Here is an 18,731-nt window from a genome sequence, read left to right as displayed (position 1 = left end):
GCTCTTCCATGCAGCCTTTTGCATAAACCGGTGTCTTAAGATCACAGACAATTCCTTTCTATTAAATATGACCCTTACACAAGACCAAAGGGATAAATCCCGTGTACAGTAGGACTGACAAGGTCAAATTGTCTGAATCTCTGTCTGTTTAAGACTTGGCAAAAGGCATATAGTCTCTTTACTGATGGGAACAAGAGGCAGGGCGCCCTAAGCTGACAGAGACATGCACTGGTAGGCTGACACAGGATTCAAAGGCAGCATAGCATCTTAGTTACGATTCTTTGCAGAGGGCAAATGCAGTAATGCTGGACTTGGCCCCCACCAGGCTTTTATGCAGCTTCTTGGGGATTCTGTGCAGCACTTGTGCACCTCTAGGGTTAAAACAGGCAGAGTCTGTGCAGGCAGCTCTGCATCCAACCTAAAACTGGAGTCAAGGAACAGAGCTGCAAAATATTCCTTTTTATAGTTCTATTTGAAGTATTGAAACAACATTGATTTTGAAACAAAATGATTCTGATGTGTTCTCAGTCTAGGTATGTTGACAACTTTACCATTAGGGCTACGAAGAGCAAAAAAAAAAAAAAAAAACCACTGAATTTCCAACTCATCTTTTTGTGAAAACAAATGCTAACAGCAGAACTAAGGAATGATAATACAGATATACCTTCTTTTATGTTCCAGAATGTCAAGATCTGAGTTCTGATGGTGGCTCCATAGGACATCCATAGAGAGAAAATAAATCCCACACATGATTTATATAGATAGTCCTTTATATACACATCACTAGCAGATATTCTCAATGAAAGATCTGCAATTCCAGGAATTACTCAGTGTGGTATTTTTGAATCATGGCTGAATATGGAAATTTCATAGCTTTTTTTGCAGATAATGTGTAAATACAAAGATTGTGCTATCTTAGTATTTACAGAGAACCTAACCTGTGGTATCCCAATATCTCCTAAATATTTCTAAAGGGTCATAACAACAGCAATTTCTCTTTCTTTCTTCCCAGAGAGTAGGAGAAGACTCTCTAGTTTTTGTGTGTTTGTTTGGGAGACCATGTTGTCTGCTTTGGGAGTGAGTTGCACAGCCTAGGGCCAGCTCTGGAGATGAATTTGGCTGCAGCCTCTCCTGATGCTCCAGTGGAATTTTACTGTCATAGAGACCTGGATTATCACAAAAGAGGCAGGAGCAAGGGTCACCCTGCAAACAGCCTAGCATGGCAGATCTCAAACTTGTTCTAATCTACCTTTCCTCCCATGTGCTCCTCCCTGGATACATTCTCTTCCTCCATCCCTTTTACACAGCGGATGTCAAACTGGGAAACGCACTCCCTTAGGGAGAAGGTTCATGGCGGGAAGCAGGGAGTGAAACTGGGTGGGAAGGGGCAGCTTGGGCAGGGGAGTGGAAGTGGGAGGAAGGAAGAAGGCCAGGCGGCACAGAGGACCAGAGCAAAGCCCTCCCTTCACATTTCAGACTCTTACTGGATCTCCATGGCAGGAGACAGGCGCAAAGACGAGTGCCTGAGAGGCAGCAGGCAGTCAAGAGTCATGAACTTGTTGATGTCTTTGTTGACAAAGCTAAGAGGCTGCTGCATTTTGCACCAGATGAGACCATTTTTGGACCTGTGATTTAATTCCTAGGAATAAGAGATCATAATGAGTGTCCCACTCATTAAAATGTGTTTTACAATTGCCTGAGCTCACTGGAGGAGCAGAGACAGCTGGTCACTTGCTTATAGAAATAGGTATTATTTTAGTTATGTTTTTTGCTAACATTTGACCATCCAGTAGCACTGAGGAAAATAGAAGAAACTTACTGTTGTGTTGTAGATCAACTCTAATGTTAAGACAGTATTTGTTGAGGCAGTTTTACCATCTTTCACCCAGCTCTGTATGTCAGTAGACCGTTTTGTTGCTCTTGTGTCTGAAGTGATCACATGGGGGTCTGTCAGATGTTCTTCTGTGGGATGCCTGGCTTCTCCATTGCTCAGGATCCAAATCCTTCACTGACTTCTGAAGTCAGATGCAATGCATGTCTTAATGTCATCCTTGCCACTAAAGCTATTGACTCGCTCATCCCCCAAAAGCTAGCTAGCTGTTCCAATGTAAGCTGAGGATGGATTGAGGATGGACTGTTCCTGGAAGCAGAGCAGGTTGCTTTTAATACGCTGACAAATGAGATAATAAAAATGGAATTAAGTAAACTTGAGCCCTCACTCCATGAGAAATGAGGCCCGAAGGATCCAAGTACTGTCAGAAAGAGTCTCAGTCTAATTTCAGAGCTGAAAGGTGCCAGTCCTGCTAAATATCATGCCGCCTAAGCTCCCACTCCTGTAGGACATCCTCCCCTTCCTACCACACTGCAGTTGGTGCTGAAGATGTGGGACTTTATCCTCATAATTTGACCCAAAAAAGGGATGTATTAAATGTAGGCATCTAATCCAAACTGGCTGTAACTAATCCTTTTTATGGTCAAGTTACACTCTTTTGTATTGTTGGTGTGAAATGAGTCATTGCTGTAAAATTTCTTAGGTGGCTGCTGTTCAGACAGGATGCATTGTAGGCGTTAGAAAGAGGACAGGAAAAGCTGTTCTCTGTACATGCGATCTGAGGGTCACGGAAGGTTACATTTTTAGTAAAGGACAAGAATGAAAGGCCAGATTCAGAATACTGCCTTGCCCCATCGGTAGCAATGCTGATTCCGTGCATCTGGCCCTCCATGCCCAAGTGACTGAGCAAAATTTACTCTGTGTTCAATTTGAAAAGTTGGTTTTAATAATGTAGATGCCAGATGTTTTCCTCCCTAGTTCTTACCCTAACGAAATCAGGAACGGTACTTCATGCTATGCATGTGCTGGATAGCATAAATTTTGAAGAAAGCACATCCGCTCAGGCAAATCTCTCATTTACTCAAGCAAACTTTAAGGCAAAAATTGAGAAAAGGCCTTGACTTATCTGGTGGTGATCGAGTTTGCAGTGGTTGGAGGTTGTTGCATTCTTAAGAAATAGGATTTCATTCTATCGTGTTTCCTTTTCAGGGGTGGAATGGTTCAGACCAGTGAACAGTATGAATTTGTGCACCATGCACTGAGTCTGTATGAAAGCAGGCTTTCTGCAGAAGCTGTCCAGTGAAGCCTGGGAGGGTAAAACAGAATGTCGGTCTCCTGAGGTAATTTGTTTCATTACCTACCAGCAGCTTCTTCAAGGAGTTTACTGCAGTGGGAAGAGAGGCTTTGAAGCCAGCTTCTGAAAGGATTGTGGAGAGTTTGGCAAAAGTATAAAGATTGCTGGACCCTTACTGTAAATGAATGTATTGTGAGCTTCCCAGAAATGAGTTATAAAGAAGGTACTGTACTGAAACTACACATGGATTTCACATATATATCTAAAGGTGGGTTTAATTCTGTAATACTGGTATCTGCCATATGGAATGTATGTATATGCTACTGCTGCAGTCAGATGGACATTGGAACTTTTAAAGAAGAAATGTTTATCAAGTGTATAAATGCTTTAACGTTTGCAAACTCTGTCTTGTGAATGGACTGTCAACTGTACTGTAAAGTGCTATTACTGATTATGTGGTAGGCTTGTTTCTTGGCCACATAATATTCTTGCTGCTAAAATTGCAAGTGTTCAATTATGGATTAAAAAAAGAAAAAGAAGATGAGATAATAAAAAATTAAAAGTCTTGTTTTTGAAAATATTCAAAAGCAGTTAATATTTTATATGGAAATATATGTTCTTCATACTATTAACTATTAAATGTATATTTACTGTAGGTCTTACCAAGCAGTTACAGAGCACAATGTCTGTTATTCAGTGTATATGTATTTACCCTATACTGTTGATTGTCTTAGAAGATGCTTCTGCTACAGACCGAAATCCAGTGTATTTGTAAATTGTGTAAGTCATTTTACTTTTAAAAGAAACTTTGTAGCATATATTAAATGGTAAGGATTTTAAATATTTGTCTGTCTTTTATTAATAGGGGATTTTTTGCTTATGTTTAACTGCTCTGTCTCTTTCAACAGAGATGGATGCCTTTAGTGATATGAACTGTTCCATGATAGGTTATACAAAAAGGAAAATGCTGCTATGAATGTTTCATTTACCATTCAGCAAGAATTTTTTCCTTAAGAGAAGTAAGAAGTTGGCATTATGACTTACAGCAAGCACTGGGAGGTCTGTTCACAGGGTATAACAAGTTTTTAATGCAGTGATGTTGACTTTGCTTCATACTGCTAATAAATTACTTGATATAAAATATTTATTGAAGTCTGTATTTTTTTTCCTAGGGTAGTTAAGGCCCCACACACTCTTGTACCCCCGTAAGCAGGCATAGCCCAGTACGATTTGGGTAGCTCCATCATGGCTTCAGACCATTGGAGTGCCACTGCAGAGGACATCAACAAACTCCCGCTGACACTGAGCAGAGCGGATCACCTGATGGGAAGGCAAAGTCAACATCACTTGATCCCTCAGGGGGAGTTTGTCTAAGACCTGGTACAGACTCAGAGCTTTGCCTCCTCCTCTTCCCCTTCTCCACCCCCTCTCGACTTGGTTTTTAGAACTTGTGGAATTAGAAATATCAATATTGAGATTTTGCTTGATTAGGTGTAATTACAGAAATTGTGTATGTGTTCCCTGGATAACACAGTATGTACTTATTCAGCACAACCCCGATCACCTGCATACTTGCTGTTTTTCACAGACAACCAATTACACAGAATTACAGTCCCTTTTCTTTAGACTTTTAGTCCAGTGTTCACATGTTGAATCATTGTTTTTTAGTGAGCTGAGTGTTTGAAAACCTCTCTTTTGCTTGTATTTTTCCAAAATAAAGCAACTAGTAAATTCTGAAGAATCATATGAAAGGACAAAGTGGTGTAAAACTCCCCAAAACAATTGAATAGAAGGAAGTGCTCGTCACTGACTTTTTCCCCCTGTGAAGGCACATTTCCTTCCTAGCCTTCGCTTCACTTATCTGAGGTGTTTTTTTTAAGAGAAGCATGGGGAGTTGCTAGATGGAAAATGGAGTCCTTATTTCACGTCCTGGTTTTTACCTGTCTTGCTTTGACAATCTCAGGTAAGTGTCTCTCCCCACTTCTTCTCCACTGTATTACGCTTTCTGCCACCGAGCAGAGCCCTCCAGGGTGGCGGGGGACGTACAAAAACCGAGTCTCTTCTTTGATTGAGTTTATACAAGAGGAACGGGGGGGCAGGGCCGACATAGCCAGTTCTGTTTAGATTTCTTTCCACAGGAAAATAAACTGTCCCGTTATATGCTGGATATACTACTTCTTTTTTTAAGACGGTATCCTACTAGACAGTCCAGGAGCTAAGGTTTGGGACAAGCTCTTCGAAGGAGAGATTATTATTTTTTAATTCGTATTCGGTGAAATTCCCAGAGTCAGGAGCTTTCTGTAATGCTTAATTAGAAAATGCCCAGTTCTGTAAAAACTGGCGGGGTGGAATTAAACCAAGGGAAATACATGGGTTTTTTAGCACTTTGTAGCTAATGAAGCTGGAAATGTTAGAGTAAGTGAATTATAAAATGAGAAAAGCTTAAATAAAAAGTGGCTGTGAGACTGCATGTGAAATATCGGAGTCTGTATTCTTTAACACGCACGTATTTTGTGCTGGTAACATTGGGGTTTTTTGGTGAATGGGTTCTCGTTCTGTTCATTTTAGTGTTTCAGGTAAATGTGTAAGTGTAGTGGCACTGGTGTGAATTAGGATGGTCCCAAAACTAGCAGCTAGGGAGACTGGAGTAAATCCAGTAAGGTAGATGTACTTCCTATCAGTGAAGAGCCTCCTTTCTTGTAAAAGCACAGACATTGAGAGGTGCACAGATTTGGGAATGTCTTCTTATATTTTTTCTTCACAAACACTATGAGTTTTAATAAAACAATTTCCAGACAGTGAGTTATACTGTAAAAATACTGTGTCTTATAACTAAAAAAAGACAGAGAGCTCTTGTCGATCTCTATATGCTTTCAAGCAGGGGAAATGGGGTTTTTAGAAATGGACTTAAAGTCAATAGTTCTTGGCTTTCTTTTAAATCCAGTTCATTTTTTTCTTCCTTTTTATATATAGTGAAGGTCAAGGTGACCTTTACCAACCATAGGTTGCTTTTTGTATTCTCACTCTTTACGTTACCATGAACCAGCACTTGCATCATGTGGGTTGTAGGAGTTTTTTAATAGGTTCGACATGTGGAAAGTTCATGAAAAGTTCACCACTTAGAAAGCGGAAGAGCTATTTATTTGCTGATATATTTTAAATCATAAAGAATTTGCTGTTTTTTTAAACAACCACATGTGATCTATTTCATTTTTTTGGAATTTTCCTCTTCCAGAAGGGTTTCTGATTATCCATGTCCAGAAACAGCAGTGTCTTTCAGAAAAGAAAGGAGTCATTATGGAAAAGTGCAATATGACCCATCTCAACCAGCAGTGGAGGTGGACAGCAGATGACAGGCTCCTCCATGTTAAATCTGGCCAGTGCCTGAGCATCTCTACACGCTCTGCCCTGTCATCTCGCAGCATCATCGTTGATTGCCCCAAGGCAGTCAGGTGGACTTGCCAAGAGGAGGACGGGCTCCTGAAGGTGGCCAACAGCTCGCTCTTTCTCACGAAGCAAGGTCAGAAGGTAATGGCCAAGCAGAGTAAGAAATACCTTCATTCATGGATGCAGCTAGGAGCCAGCGAGACGGGAAAACTTGTCTATGTAAATCTGTGCTCCAAGCAAGGTGAGCTACTCCTTTAAAGAAGTATCCTAGAAGTTTTGGTAACAACCATGTCTCTTTTACGGTCAAGTGTTAAGAATGATGATATTTTATTCATATAGAAAGACATATTTCACAGCCAAAAGCCGTTAAAGAACCATAAACAGAACAGCTGAGATGAGAGCTGATTTTCTGAGAGTTGGTGGGTTTTTTATGCCAATTTATATTTTCAAGATGTCCCTTCTCTTCTCTACTCCCAGTCTTTGAATCAAAGTGCTTATGTATAAGCTCATCTCACCATTTTTGCATCACTTCCTTTTTTCCCTTTTAAACAGAATTGTGGGTACTAATTCCCAGTAGTTTTTACAAATATGGACTGATACAAGTCCTTCTCCTCCCCATTCATTTTATCATACAAATTCACTTCCAATCTGCCAAGAGCAAAAAGGCATCTGAAAATCAAATTCATGCACAATCATTTCTCTAGTTAACCCAAATGCATGATTAAGATGGCCATATGGCTTACACATTTGAGCGTTTGCACAGTGTCACTCTGCTCTTGGGTGGAATATATATGAGAACATTCAAAATTCTCAGAATAATGAACTGAAGCAAAAATCTCAGAAATGCTTGCAATAACACTTTAAGATGTATGGATCTGTGCATACACTTCTGGATGCCTTAATACACCTATGCAGTGATATGTTTACATGCACCCATAAAAGAAAAGGGTAGGTAGAATGTTTTGAATACTTCTTAACAGCTCTTTGCCTGTTGTCCTTTTTGTTCATCCTTCATGGCAATCCGGTTGGTATTCTACTTGCACACTTTTAAATGGTTCTTCAAGGTAAATAAGAACAATCTGCACAGTTAAGCTTTTTGGGGGGAACACACAATTTATTCTTGTCTTTACAGGATTTTTTAAAAAGGCTTTATGATCCTATCCTTTTACATACAACCAAGTTTTCAGGAAGTTTAAAATCACTTCCATGCTACTTCTAACCTGAGAGTGTTTTAGGCATAACTGGCAGCTGATCCTCCCATTCCTTGTAAGGTCGGGTACCAATTTGGTGGACAAATCTGCATTTGCAAGAATCTGCTCACAGGGGGCAGGACTACTCACCTGTCTAGAGGTCTGAAAGGGCTGCCTGAAGAATCAAGGAATGGAAAATTGGGCAAGATGCTCTCCCATATATTTTAGGGATTAAAAAGACCAAAATTATTTGAAATCCTGCATCTAGGGCAGGTATGGCTTGTTTATTCAAAGACACCATGAATAGTTAAGGTGAAGTACCCAGGCGGTGTTATTTTCTTTAGCTAGCTGGATAAAGTGTGGCCTAATGGAGTCAAAGTAAGTTTCTTAATTATCCTCAGAGGAGGAACAGTTTAAGACCAATGAATACCAAGTAAGACAATTGTCATGGGGTTGTAAAGCACCTTCCCCTTTATTTACTGTGCTCACTCTTTTAATCAATTTACCTTAATTTTCCTGAAATTCTCTCTGTAGACAGGCCTGTAGATCCCCTTTTAAGCATTTGACTGTGTCAATCATCTCTCTTCTGACATCTCTGGGAAGCTCTCCTGAGAAATCAACAGTACATTATGATGTACTTAAATGCCTAAGAATGCCAGCTGTATAAGAAGCTCATGAAGACTTAAAGTAGCACAGAGATATGCATTTTTTAAAATACATATAGTAGTAAGTACTACAGAAGAAAACTAGTGCCCACAGTCCTAGTTTTGAGGTCTACACACATGTCAATATTTTCAGTGTCGAATGCCTAAAATTAGTCTTCCAAGCACATCTGTCTGATTTCAGTGAAAGCTGGAGTGGATCAGCCTAAAATAACATATTTGGTCTATATTTATATAAGATAGTAAAAACTGAGCAGTCTTCGGAGCTGAAATAGCTGCAAGTTTTTCTACTCCTGAATAACAGCCTATTTTAGTGTAATTTACCTTTTGTTTTCACAGTGTTCACAAAAAGTAGTGAGATTTTGGCAAAGAAGTAACTCACTGAATTGCATCCCAATCATCTTATCAGCTCAGATACAGTACAAGCTCCAAACGTAACAACTGCAACTACGTTTTACAGTGAACCTAATTCAAATGCCAAATGTGATTGTTCTGAACTTGGGGAAGGTTTGAGCTTGGATTAGGGTTTCAAATAGGCCTTCTGAGATGTGTTTTAATATAAATTTTTTTGCTACAATCCTCACCTACCTTACTCTTTGTGAAAGTCAGATCGTTTTAAATACATATCCCATTTCTGTTGAATCAGAGATCACTCTAAATCCAACAACAGGCAGTCCTCACACAAAAGCCAGGCTTTATTCTGGCAGCTACAGAACTAACATGAAGCAGGGCCAAGTTTGGCAAGGTACTGAGCTCCTCTGAAGGTGCTGAGACTTCAGTTTTCATCAAATTCAGTAGGATATCCTGGACAGAGAGGAATAGTCTAAGGCCCTCTTTTCAAGGGTGCAAATTCTGAAACATTGAACCAAGCAAGCCATCTATAAGAGCAATGTTTCAAGACACCATTCAACAATGTTAACTCTACTGAGCAACACTTCGCTGTTCTAGAGTCCAACCAAAGTGGCCTGGCTGGCTGCTGCAGTGGACTATCTGGCTGTTGGGATCAGGGCATCTGTAAGTCTAGGAACCAGCAGAAGGTAGAGGAATGGAAAGAGGGAGGAGGAAAACATGGGGGAGCTGAAAGGATGGAAGGCAGGATGATGAGGGAGTGGATGGCACTTGGAATGGAGGAAAGCAAACAGGTCTAGGGAGCAAAATAGGGACTTCACAAGAAAGGAAAACTTCCACTTGTTGGAAGACTGATACGTCTGGGCCAGAGGTGAAGTAAATATTGCATGTACACAGAGGGGGACTAGCAGGGAAACCTTTAAGAAGCTTAACTTAAGCTTACATTATTTGAGGCAGTCTTAAATTAGATAATCAGCAAGCAGTTTGAACTATTCTCATAGAAACAGTACAAGACCTAGATAAAGCATGGTTTTGCATGTGGAGACTCAGCATACTTAAGGATTCTCAGGCTCCTATAGGAATGTTACACACAGTAGCTTACATAGCCATTATAAAGCACAGACAATGTTTGGAAGGGGCAAAGATCATCAGTATGACTGAAAACATGGCAAAAATTATTGCCTGCAAATAACAATTGTGGGACAAGCCCCATCTCCTCTTGTGTGTCTGGAAATCACCCAGCACACTGCTAGCACTAATGCTAATGTCACTTTCTTAAAAGCCTCTTTCGTTCTGGGTGCCTTAGTTTGGGTAAAACATACAGTTAGAGAACAGAGGCAATGCCATGTGGTACCCTGAATATTCCCCAAAACCTCAAAAGTGCTGCAAACCAACAATTATTCACTGAGATAAATGGAGAATGATCTCAAATAGACAGACATAAGTGCAAGCCATTTGCTGTCATTATTCACTCAGATCTAGAGATTATCATGCAGCCTGTAGAGCAGTCTGGACACAGAAACAGCCATGAGCTGTTTTGTAATATGCTCTGCATTGCATTTCCCTCCTACCCTATGATAAATAATAGGGATATCTCTTGAAGTGCTTGTAGCTGCAAAACTCTCTTTTTTTCCTCAGAACTGAGGAGTTCATGACTAAACCCCGTTCAGAAGTTTCCCGACTTTGCAAAAGAGAGTGGCGTTATTGCTTACTCTTATGTGCCAGGTACTTAAGAAGCATAGTGGGATCTACAACAAATATAGCATCTTTTTATCTTTTGTTTTGTCTGCAGTCTGAAATAGACAAAACACTAGATACTACATATAAGCAAAAGACCCATGTGCTATCTGACATCCAGACTGTTACCTTTACAGTGTTTCTTCCTTTTCTACCCCAGTCTCTGGCCCTCCATCTGCTCTTTCTCATCACCTACCTTTCACATGGCTTACTCTCTTCCCCTTATCCCATTTTCATTCTGCCTACTTTATATTTGAGCCTGAGCTTAGTGGTGTTATGTCCCATTGCTGACACTTCTGTCAACTTCAGTGGGTGAGATGGGGTGCAGACGAGACCAGAGCAGTGCATACTCAGAGGGCTGAGGCCCACTCTGGACCATGCCTACACAGGGCCATGGCAGGGGAAGAGGTGTGCATCTTCCCAGCACTCTTCTTGGGAAATGGGAAGAGCACAAAAATGTGGCAGAAGCACAGAAATGGCAGCGGATTGCCTACAACACCACCATCGTTGTTGCCCAGCCAGCTTTGTATCTCACCCAGCTCAGGGTAGGAGGGGAGAGCGTCCTCTCCAAGAGGGAGCAATTCTATCTTTTGTGCAGGAGAAGCCTAAGAAGTATGGTGAGGAGGGCAGTGAGAGCGGGGAACCAACAGACATCTTGTCCCAGATGTCAAAATATCTTGTTGGCTCTCTGTTTCTTTTCCCCTTCCTTCCTTCCTTTTCACCCAGACAAAGTAAAAGTTGCAACTCCAAGCTTTGTCGGGCAGCCTGCATCTTTCCCCATCCCTTTTTACAGAGGTTTTTCTCCATCTTCCTGGGGGAAGGGAGCAGCTGGGATGGAAGGTGGTCCAGACTGTGAGGGGCACAAGATGGGCGATGTTGCAGTAGTTAATTAACCACAAGAGGCACTCAGTAGTCCAAAGGGACTGATGTCTGGTGTTCATTAAGTGCAGGTCCCCTTGCTTCCTTCTCTGAGTCCTTTAATTCCAGAGATTTTACTTTTAATGAATATAAACATAGAATCTTAACCCCCACTTTTACATCTATGTTTAAGTAGAAATAGATGCAACTTTGCCATCTGCTGTGCACCCTTTTGCTTTCCCTTCCTACCAGAAGTCCTGCAGCTAAATTACTCATTGCTATCTACAGGGTACTTAGGGACATGCTTGGGGCACTCACCATGAACCAGTACAGATCATGTGTCTACTACGATGTCTTGAGATCAAAACAGTCATGAGCCCAGCCTCTACTAGCAACCGCTGTCTACCTAACAGTCCACAGACAGGAACAACGGCCACTTTTAAATTTTATTAAATATACACTGAAGTGCCTAACGGAAGCTTTTTTTTTAATTATAGGAGATGTCTAAGCATGCATTAGATGTCAGATTCAGTGACCTGAAAATAGCCATTAGCTCCTAACAAGACACAAAGTGTTTCTGATGTATATACAGAGCTAAAGAAGTTTTCCATCTAGGCATGTTGATATTATCTGAAGGATTTTTTTAAATTACATATACTAGAGATAGCTAAAATGATGAAAAAAGTTAATTAAAGATCATTTAAAAATCATAATATGATAACTTAGTCAAAATTGCCAAATTCCAGGAGTTTCAAGGGGCAGCATTGTAGGCATCAAGCATAACAATAGGATATAACATGCTCTGAAGAAAAAATAAATGTGTCTAGTGGTTTTCTTTGATTAGTCTAAAAAAGTTTGGGGTTTTGTGTAAGACCATAAAGCCCTTCCCCTCTGATGTGGAATGGCTCTAGTCACTTGGCTTTCATCATGTTAGCTCAAAGACCACGAAAAAGTATTCTCATCCCAAAATATTCTGCTTCTCCTCCATCACGGAATAAAGAGCCAGCACATTCCATGTGATCTTGTTCAGAGAAACTATTACTTATTTCTGCAATCATGTTAACATCTCTAGGCCTTAATGGATATCTCTGTCCACACCTTCAATATTAGTAATGACTTCAGTATTAGATAAAGTGAACCACACCCACAGGTTCACAGCTTTTTTTTTTTTTTTCTTTTTACATGCAGCCTTTACACATTTTTCCAGGATAAATTAGAACTGTGAGAATCATTATTTTCTTTCCACTGGCAATTTTGAGTTGACCGCAAATTGTTTTTTCCTAAAAACCATTCAGACAAACCTATTTTGATCTCCCTAAATTATTATTTTAGAGGGTTTTGTAAGTAAAAGAGCTCGCTAACATCTATGTGAATCCATTAAATATTAAAAATGACTTGAATCTTCTTTCTTTGATCTTAACAATAAATGGCTGACCACTTTTGCTCAGCTGTGCCTGGAATAAGAAAGGAATCAATCTCAGATCCTGGGATGTAATTACAAGTCTTTGTACACTATCCAATACTATACTGAGAGGACCCCAAAGATAAATGTGTTTTTACAGTTTGTAAAAAGAAATGGAAAAACCTGCACTGTAGCCCAGGTCTTTTATTTTGGTATATTTTAAAAGTCTCAGCAAGCCATAGCACAGAAGGTGCAGAACAAACATAGGTAGGCTACTTTCATGGGGAAAAATGTAGCGATATGAGCAGCTCCCCAAAGCGACCAAGAGGATGACTAGTTCTGTTGTATTATTTCATCTTCTGCTGCAAGTGGAAACAAAGATGACAGTTCCAGGCAACTATACTGATAATTCTCATGAATAAGTCCTCTCCCTTTAATTTGTATGGATCTCTATGTGGAGGCTGGAGTAGGCTTCAGCTTCCGGGTGTCTAAAAGCAGGTGTCTAAAGGAAGGGCCTGATTTAGCTACCTCAGCATAGGTGCTTTCTGCCATTTGAGATGCTCCAGAATATCCCACCTGACCTCTGATTATCTACCCAGAAGGGGGAGGATATAGCTGGGATATAGATCTCCCACAGTTAGTTCCTATGTAAGCCTTTAGCAGATGTCTCAATTGCTTAGAGCATTTCGGATAGCACTACATACCTATATTTAGGAAACTGAATCAAGCCATAGGTGTCTACACAGTAGCTACATTTCTAAGCTCTCTTCAGTAGAGATCTAATCCATGTAGTTAATGAAGTCTACAAAGCTTTCAGTGACAGAAACCAGGTGTCCACGTCAGAGTGAGCTGGGATTATCTGAACTATCAGAACTGGACCTGGTAGAGCTAAGCTGTAGGTAGGAGCAGTATGGTTACCTGGGATGTTCTGCTAGCACTGATGCTGAAGGAGTCTTCAGGTGGCTACTTCAGCATTTCGAAAACAAGCAGGTTAAAAAAGCAATTTGGGATGAGACTGAAGTTTGGAGCCATTTTACCTCTGTGACATGAGATACAAACATCACTAACCTCTGCAACATCTCAGATAATGAAGACATTTTTCTAAAGTAACATATATTTTGCGGATCTTAAAAACTCTACATTTGCATGGAAAGAAAGGCCACTTAGCAGATTTTGTTCTGCTGTCACACTCATGCACAACAGAAATCTAAAGCATGATTTTTAATTTTTTAATTATTTGCAGTCTATTTACAAGTTAGATATCAAAAAAGATAATTCATTTTTCCTGCATATACAGACATCTCCTTAAAACAATCCCTTTTAATTTACAAACTCACTGTGAGCAAGTGAAATCCAGTCTTACACAGTATTTTTTCTTCTACAGTAGATAACTGATTCATATACATTTCACCAGCACTTCAGCCTGTTTTCTGAAGCTGTCTGTGCTCTAACTGGGTAGGCAGAATGGTAAGAAGCCAGGAAATTCAGAAAGCTGCACCGTGGCAGCTCGTCTGAGGTTGAAAGCTCCACTGTAGGATTTGACAACGAAGCAGTGATCCACAAGCAGTGTTCTTGCTCCTCATATATGCAAAACTTACGGATTTCCTTTTCTTGTAAATGGCCTGCTGTTGTGCAGATGGATACAGTCTGCAGTGCGCACCATGGATGAAATGTGCGCTTAGTCATAAGTCATAATTTCTCCTGGGTGTGTTACTGATGATTATAATGGTATGTTCACACACTATGTATCATTCAGCCACTAGTGATCAATGTCAGTGTCAGTTCTGTAATTCCGTTCCCATGACGAGTTTTATGATTGATTTCCAAAGAGACTGAAAGAACGACATTAAGCACTTCTGAAAAATCCCACTGTGGAGATTTCTGTATTCTTTACTGATGTCCAGATAGGAGCTGAGCTTTCCTTCTTTAAAAAGAGATACTAATGTGGAATGCAAGATATGTAGAAGCTTGTTTGTTTGGGTCCTATAATATGCAGTTTTCTTCTATAAAAGCCTGCTATTTAAGAAAGGATGTGAGCTCTCGGGCTAGGACTATGGTGGCTTTCCTTAGAGAGATAGGATAAACCTGGATCCTGCTTTTCTTGAAGTGTGGACAGATATGGACCCTTTTTGTCCAGTATGGCATACTGCCATGCACAAGCCATTTCCATCCATACGTCACAGGTAAAAGACTGTTGTCAGTCTTTGACTGGAAAGATCCTTTGGCGGGAAACCCAGGGTAGCATTGAGCTTGACAAGAGCTGTTGGGCTGTGCTGTGACTGAGTGCTCAGTCATAATATCTGCTAATGCTGGGGGAACATTGCTGAAAACCATTTCCAGTGGGGACGGCGTCTCCTCTTGGCTGCTGCACTGGGAACACTGGCTACCCCCTGGCTGCAGAGTCCTGTCAGTGTCGCTGGCAGCACCCGCTTCCCTTTTATGGAGCAGCCGCTTTCCTAAAACACAATTGGTCCTGGAATGCAAACGTCTTCCTGTTGGAATCACTGCTATTTGTCTGTAAATAAAGCCAAGATTTTTTTTTAATGTGTTTTTAAGTTGGGTGTGTAAATCTATATTTAGGCACCTAATGGAGTGGCCTTTTTTCCTAAACAGCTGCTGACCACCCAGGTGTACATTTTTTAGCTGTGTTTCTAGCGGTAGCCTACTCCCTGATGGACTTGGAGATACCTGAGAGGCACAGGGCCAGCAGGCTTAAATTCTGTCCAAGTCCTTGCGGCTAGCATCTCCAGTTGGCTACTGCAGGCTTCCAGAGACCCCCAACTAATAGGAGATCCCTAGGAACAGCAACTTACACGCAGTTTAGAGTGAGTGAGTCTGAACTTCTGTCAGCCAAAGGGTTTGCCTGAGCAGCTGATGACAGCTGGAGCATGAAGCTGCCCCTGCCAGAGTCTTTCTCTTGCTTTTGATGGGGGCTGTGAAGGTGTGTGAGGTAGCACCACCGCAGACTTTGCGCAACCGGCACTCTGCAGGGGAGTCTGCAAATGCTGCTGCAACACAAGGATGGTCGTGCAGTGTTGGAGCAGACCTGAGCGTTAGGCAATATCCTTTACATCGGTGTTAGAGAGGGCAGACTTATATCCGTAGTATTGTTTTCAGTGCCTTGATTTGGAAAAAAATGCGATCAACATTTTTTGTAATGAAATGAACACTGGGACATTTTTATTCCCAGAGAAGCAAAGTTAGATAAAAGGAAGGGAAATGTTTAATGTGAGTAACATCCCCCTCCTCCCCCCCCCCCCGCCAAACAAATCTTTTTCAAGAGGACCCAAAGCTGCATACCAGGTGAACACACTGCGCCGTTGAGAACAGGAAATGCTTTCATGAAAGTGTCACTTACAAGGGCTTACTATCTCATTTTTACTTCTGGATGGAGAGTACTGCAAGTTTCATTAAATAAACAAATTAATGTATATATTTACATATATACAAAAAAAAAGATAATATTGACTTCATGGAGCTCACCCACTGATCCTTTGGGTAAGAAGTAATCACAGGTTGGCCAGCTAAGACATCATAATTGCAGGCCAAGTAATTACATTTGGAAGCTTCTGCTGCAATTTAACCCAGTCATTAAATTCTTTTTTAGAGGGCTTGTGAGCTAAAATTGTTATAAATGGCAACCAGCCCAGTGGCTCAGCAGCAAAACAAGGTTCTGTCATGCTGGAGACCCCAGTTCAAGGACAGACAAAGTATCTTGGGCTGTGAGCCAATACACACTAGCTGTGCTCCAGCAATGGCAGGGCAGCTTTCTGTAAGGAGAAGGAGCCAGTGAGCAGTTCCAATTGCTTAGCTGAAATGTGATGCTACCAGATGTAGAGGCCACCACGACTTGAACCCTGCCCTCACAGCCACAAAGAAAGGATATTAAATACATACCAATGGGGAGGAAGAGCCATGAAAATGGGGAGGAAAAATGTGTAGTAAAATCTTTCCTGCACTCTGATTGCAACTTTGGCATTCTCTGAAGGATACGTGACTAAAAAAGCAAATCCACAGTTAGATTTGCAGACACTTCAGTTGACTGATACGATTGTTAGCTGAACCTTGGAAAGACATCAGCCAAGCGTCAGTATGGTCTCTACTGCTTTAAAAACGCGAGAGGAATGTCCCATGTGGACACAAGGAACTTCATTAACTTGAATAAAGTAATATTGCATTTACACCAACAAAAGGGATATGAGAATCTGGCCAGGGCACTTACAAGTAGGGCTTTTTTTTGACCATACAATGCTGAAATTGTATGCTGTTTGATGGAGCCACGTAAGTGAAAAAGTTATGAGCTAAAACATTGTGCTACCCTTCCTCTTCATTTTGGAATCAATGATGACTTACATTTAAAAGAAATGGTATGAATGGTCAGGGAAATTTTTTTTGATGCTTTTGTTTTGCACAAAGTTTGATCTTGATGCAAAATACCTGTTTGCACTGAAAATAAAAATTAGAGAACTCAAGGGTGCACTTAAACTACTTAGGAGTCATATCAGCCACATTGATTAGCATCTAAAGAATTGATGATAAAAATGTAAAGGTGATTTTAATTATTTTCCTTTATTTGTCTTAGATCTTCAAGATGCAGAAACTTCTGTGTGGAGTACGATAATTACATCCTCCCCTTTTAATGCTATTACATCTAGGCCTGAAAGTGTGCTTAAGAGTAGCACGCAGACATTCATCAGAAATGTAACTGAACACTTCAGTAAAAATGTCATTGAAAATCTCTATTTTGACTTGAAATCGGCAGTAACAGAGAAACCCTGGATTCCAACAACTACTCTTCAATACTCTAGCACTACGGAGGAGGTAAGGCAGAGGAATTATTGATTGATTTACATTAAGCCTGCTCCACTCTGTGGAACCGGATAGATATTACAGGTGGACGTTTGGTGGACTAAAAAAAGCTAGGGGATTGAGCTTTGTTCTTTATTTTAATTAGAGACTTTGTTCATTTTGATAATGCCCTTTGCTAAAACTGCAGCTGCAGAGAAATTCTGCCTTTTCTCTACAGCACAATCCCAGCATGCACGATGTGTTGTGAAAAATCTCTGACCCAAAAGGGGAAATGCTCAGGATATGTGAGGTGCAGTGGAAAGATCATGGATCTAGCAGGAGACATGGGAGCCTGGGTATCTACTCCCAGTGTCTTCGTGTCTGCCATTGGCTTGTTGCATGAGTGAGGTTCTAGCTTTACCTATGCTTTAAGAAACATAGGATATTTTATGACCTCATTTAGGATACGTGATGAAGTGAAATCTGCATGCAAAGCAACTGAAACCTGAATGCTTTAACTTGCACTCACGAGGAACCCGGGCCTCAACCCTGGTCAGCTGTTATACTGGCTGCCCGGCACAGCAGAAGGCATGCAGCTCCTTCTTCATTTATGCCCTGTTCTAGAGTCCAACCAAGAAAAGCCACGGCAGAGAAGGGGCATAGGGAGGCCAGTCCTATCCACAGAGGAAGCTAACTGTGGGCATCAAGCATCTCCCCGTCAGCTTCCAGCCTTCTCTTTGTGTAGGCAAGGCACAATTAAGTGATTTGAGAGTGAATCTGTTATCACCTCCAAAATGCGCACAGGCAGTCAGAGCTGAAGTCCACAGGACATTGTTGGTCTCTTTATAGCTCTCAACACATGGTGGTTTAGAATAAGCGCCCCTAACCTGTGTGTGGCTTCTTGTCAAGGAGACCATACTGCACTCAAAATACGGGGGTAGGCAAATACATTGTTTTAGTCATTACTTTGGCTGTCAGTGTTAGTGTGAATGAGACTAAGAAATATGTTTTGTATTTGGGAGGATTGTGGACAGAGCAGTCTTTAAGGGGAGCTGCTACATACCCTTGGTTACCCTAAGGAAATCCTGTACAATCTGGTATGAGCAACATCGCTGGAGCCTGGCTCAGAAAGGGAAAAAGGAGAAGCAGTGTCACCCTGGGCTGCGTTGACCCAAATAACCAACTCGAAGGTTTATGGAGCCTGCCACTGCTATCCTAGTGCTGGCCAAACGGG

The 18,731-nt window shown here is 41.0% G+C and overlaps 2 protein-coding genes across 3 annotated transcripts in view; both read left to right on the top strand.

The window, feature by feature from the left end:
• The window catches only part of PTPRR (protein tyrosine phosphatase receptor type R), a 157,416-nt gene extending 153,148 nt beyond the window's left edge, over positions 1-4,268 (top strand). For both annotated transcript variants that reach the window (XM_064509054.1, XM_026100408.2), the window contains one exon: positions 3,041-4,268. In XM_064509054.1, the coding sequence (XP_064365124.1) occupies positions 3,041-3,134 (94 nt within the window). In that variant the 3' untranslated portion in view covers positions 3,135-4,268. The remainder of the gene's footprint in view (positions 1-3,040) is intronic.
• A 726-nt stretch (positions 4,269-4,994) lies between these two features.
• Positions 4,995-17,820, top strand: LOC135327877 (uncharacterized). The gene is made up of 3 exons (XM_064509043.1): positions 4,995-5,088; positions 6,361-6,753; positions 17,292-17,820. The coding sequence occupies exons 1-3, from the start codon at positions 5,034-5,036 to the stop codon at positions 17,549-17,551; spliced, it is 708 nt and encodes a 235-aa protein (XP_064365113.1). The 5' UTR covers positions 4,995-5,033; the 3' UTR covers positions 17,552-17,820.
• Positions 17,821-18,731: the final 911 nt, after the last annotated feature.

Source organism: Dromaius novaehollandiae, chromosome 1, assembly GCF_036370855.1.
Source record: "Dromaius novaehollandiae isolate bDroNov1 chromosome 1, bDroNov1.hap1, whole genome shotgun sequence".
Taxonomy (NCBI): domain Eukaryota; kingdom Metazoa; phylum Chordata; class Aves; order Casuariiformes; family Dromaiidae; genus Dromaius; species Dromaius novaehollandiae.
The sequence above is the reverse complement of the archived record's forward strand: the minus strand, read 5'-3'. Positions and strand labels throughout refer to the sequence as shown.

Coding starts and splice junctions, on each gene's coding strand:
- LOC135327877 (XM_064509043.1), top strand. CDS start 5,034: ATGGAGTCCTTATTTCACGTCCTGGTTTTTACCTGTCTTGCTTTGACA. Junction 5,089..6,360: donor TCTTGCTTTGACAATCTCAG/GTAAGTGTCTCT, acceptor TTCCTCTTCCAG/AAGGGTTTCTGATTATCCAT. Junction 6,754..17,291: donor AAATCTGTGCTCCAAGCAAG/GTGAGCTACTCC, acceptor TATTTGTCTTAG/ATCTTCAAGATGCAGAAACT.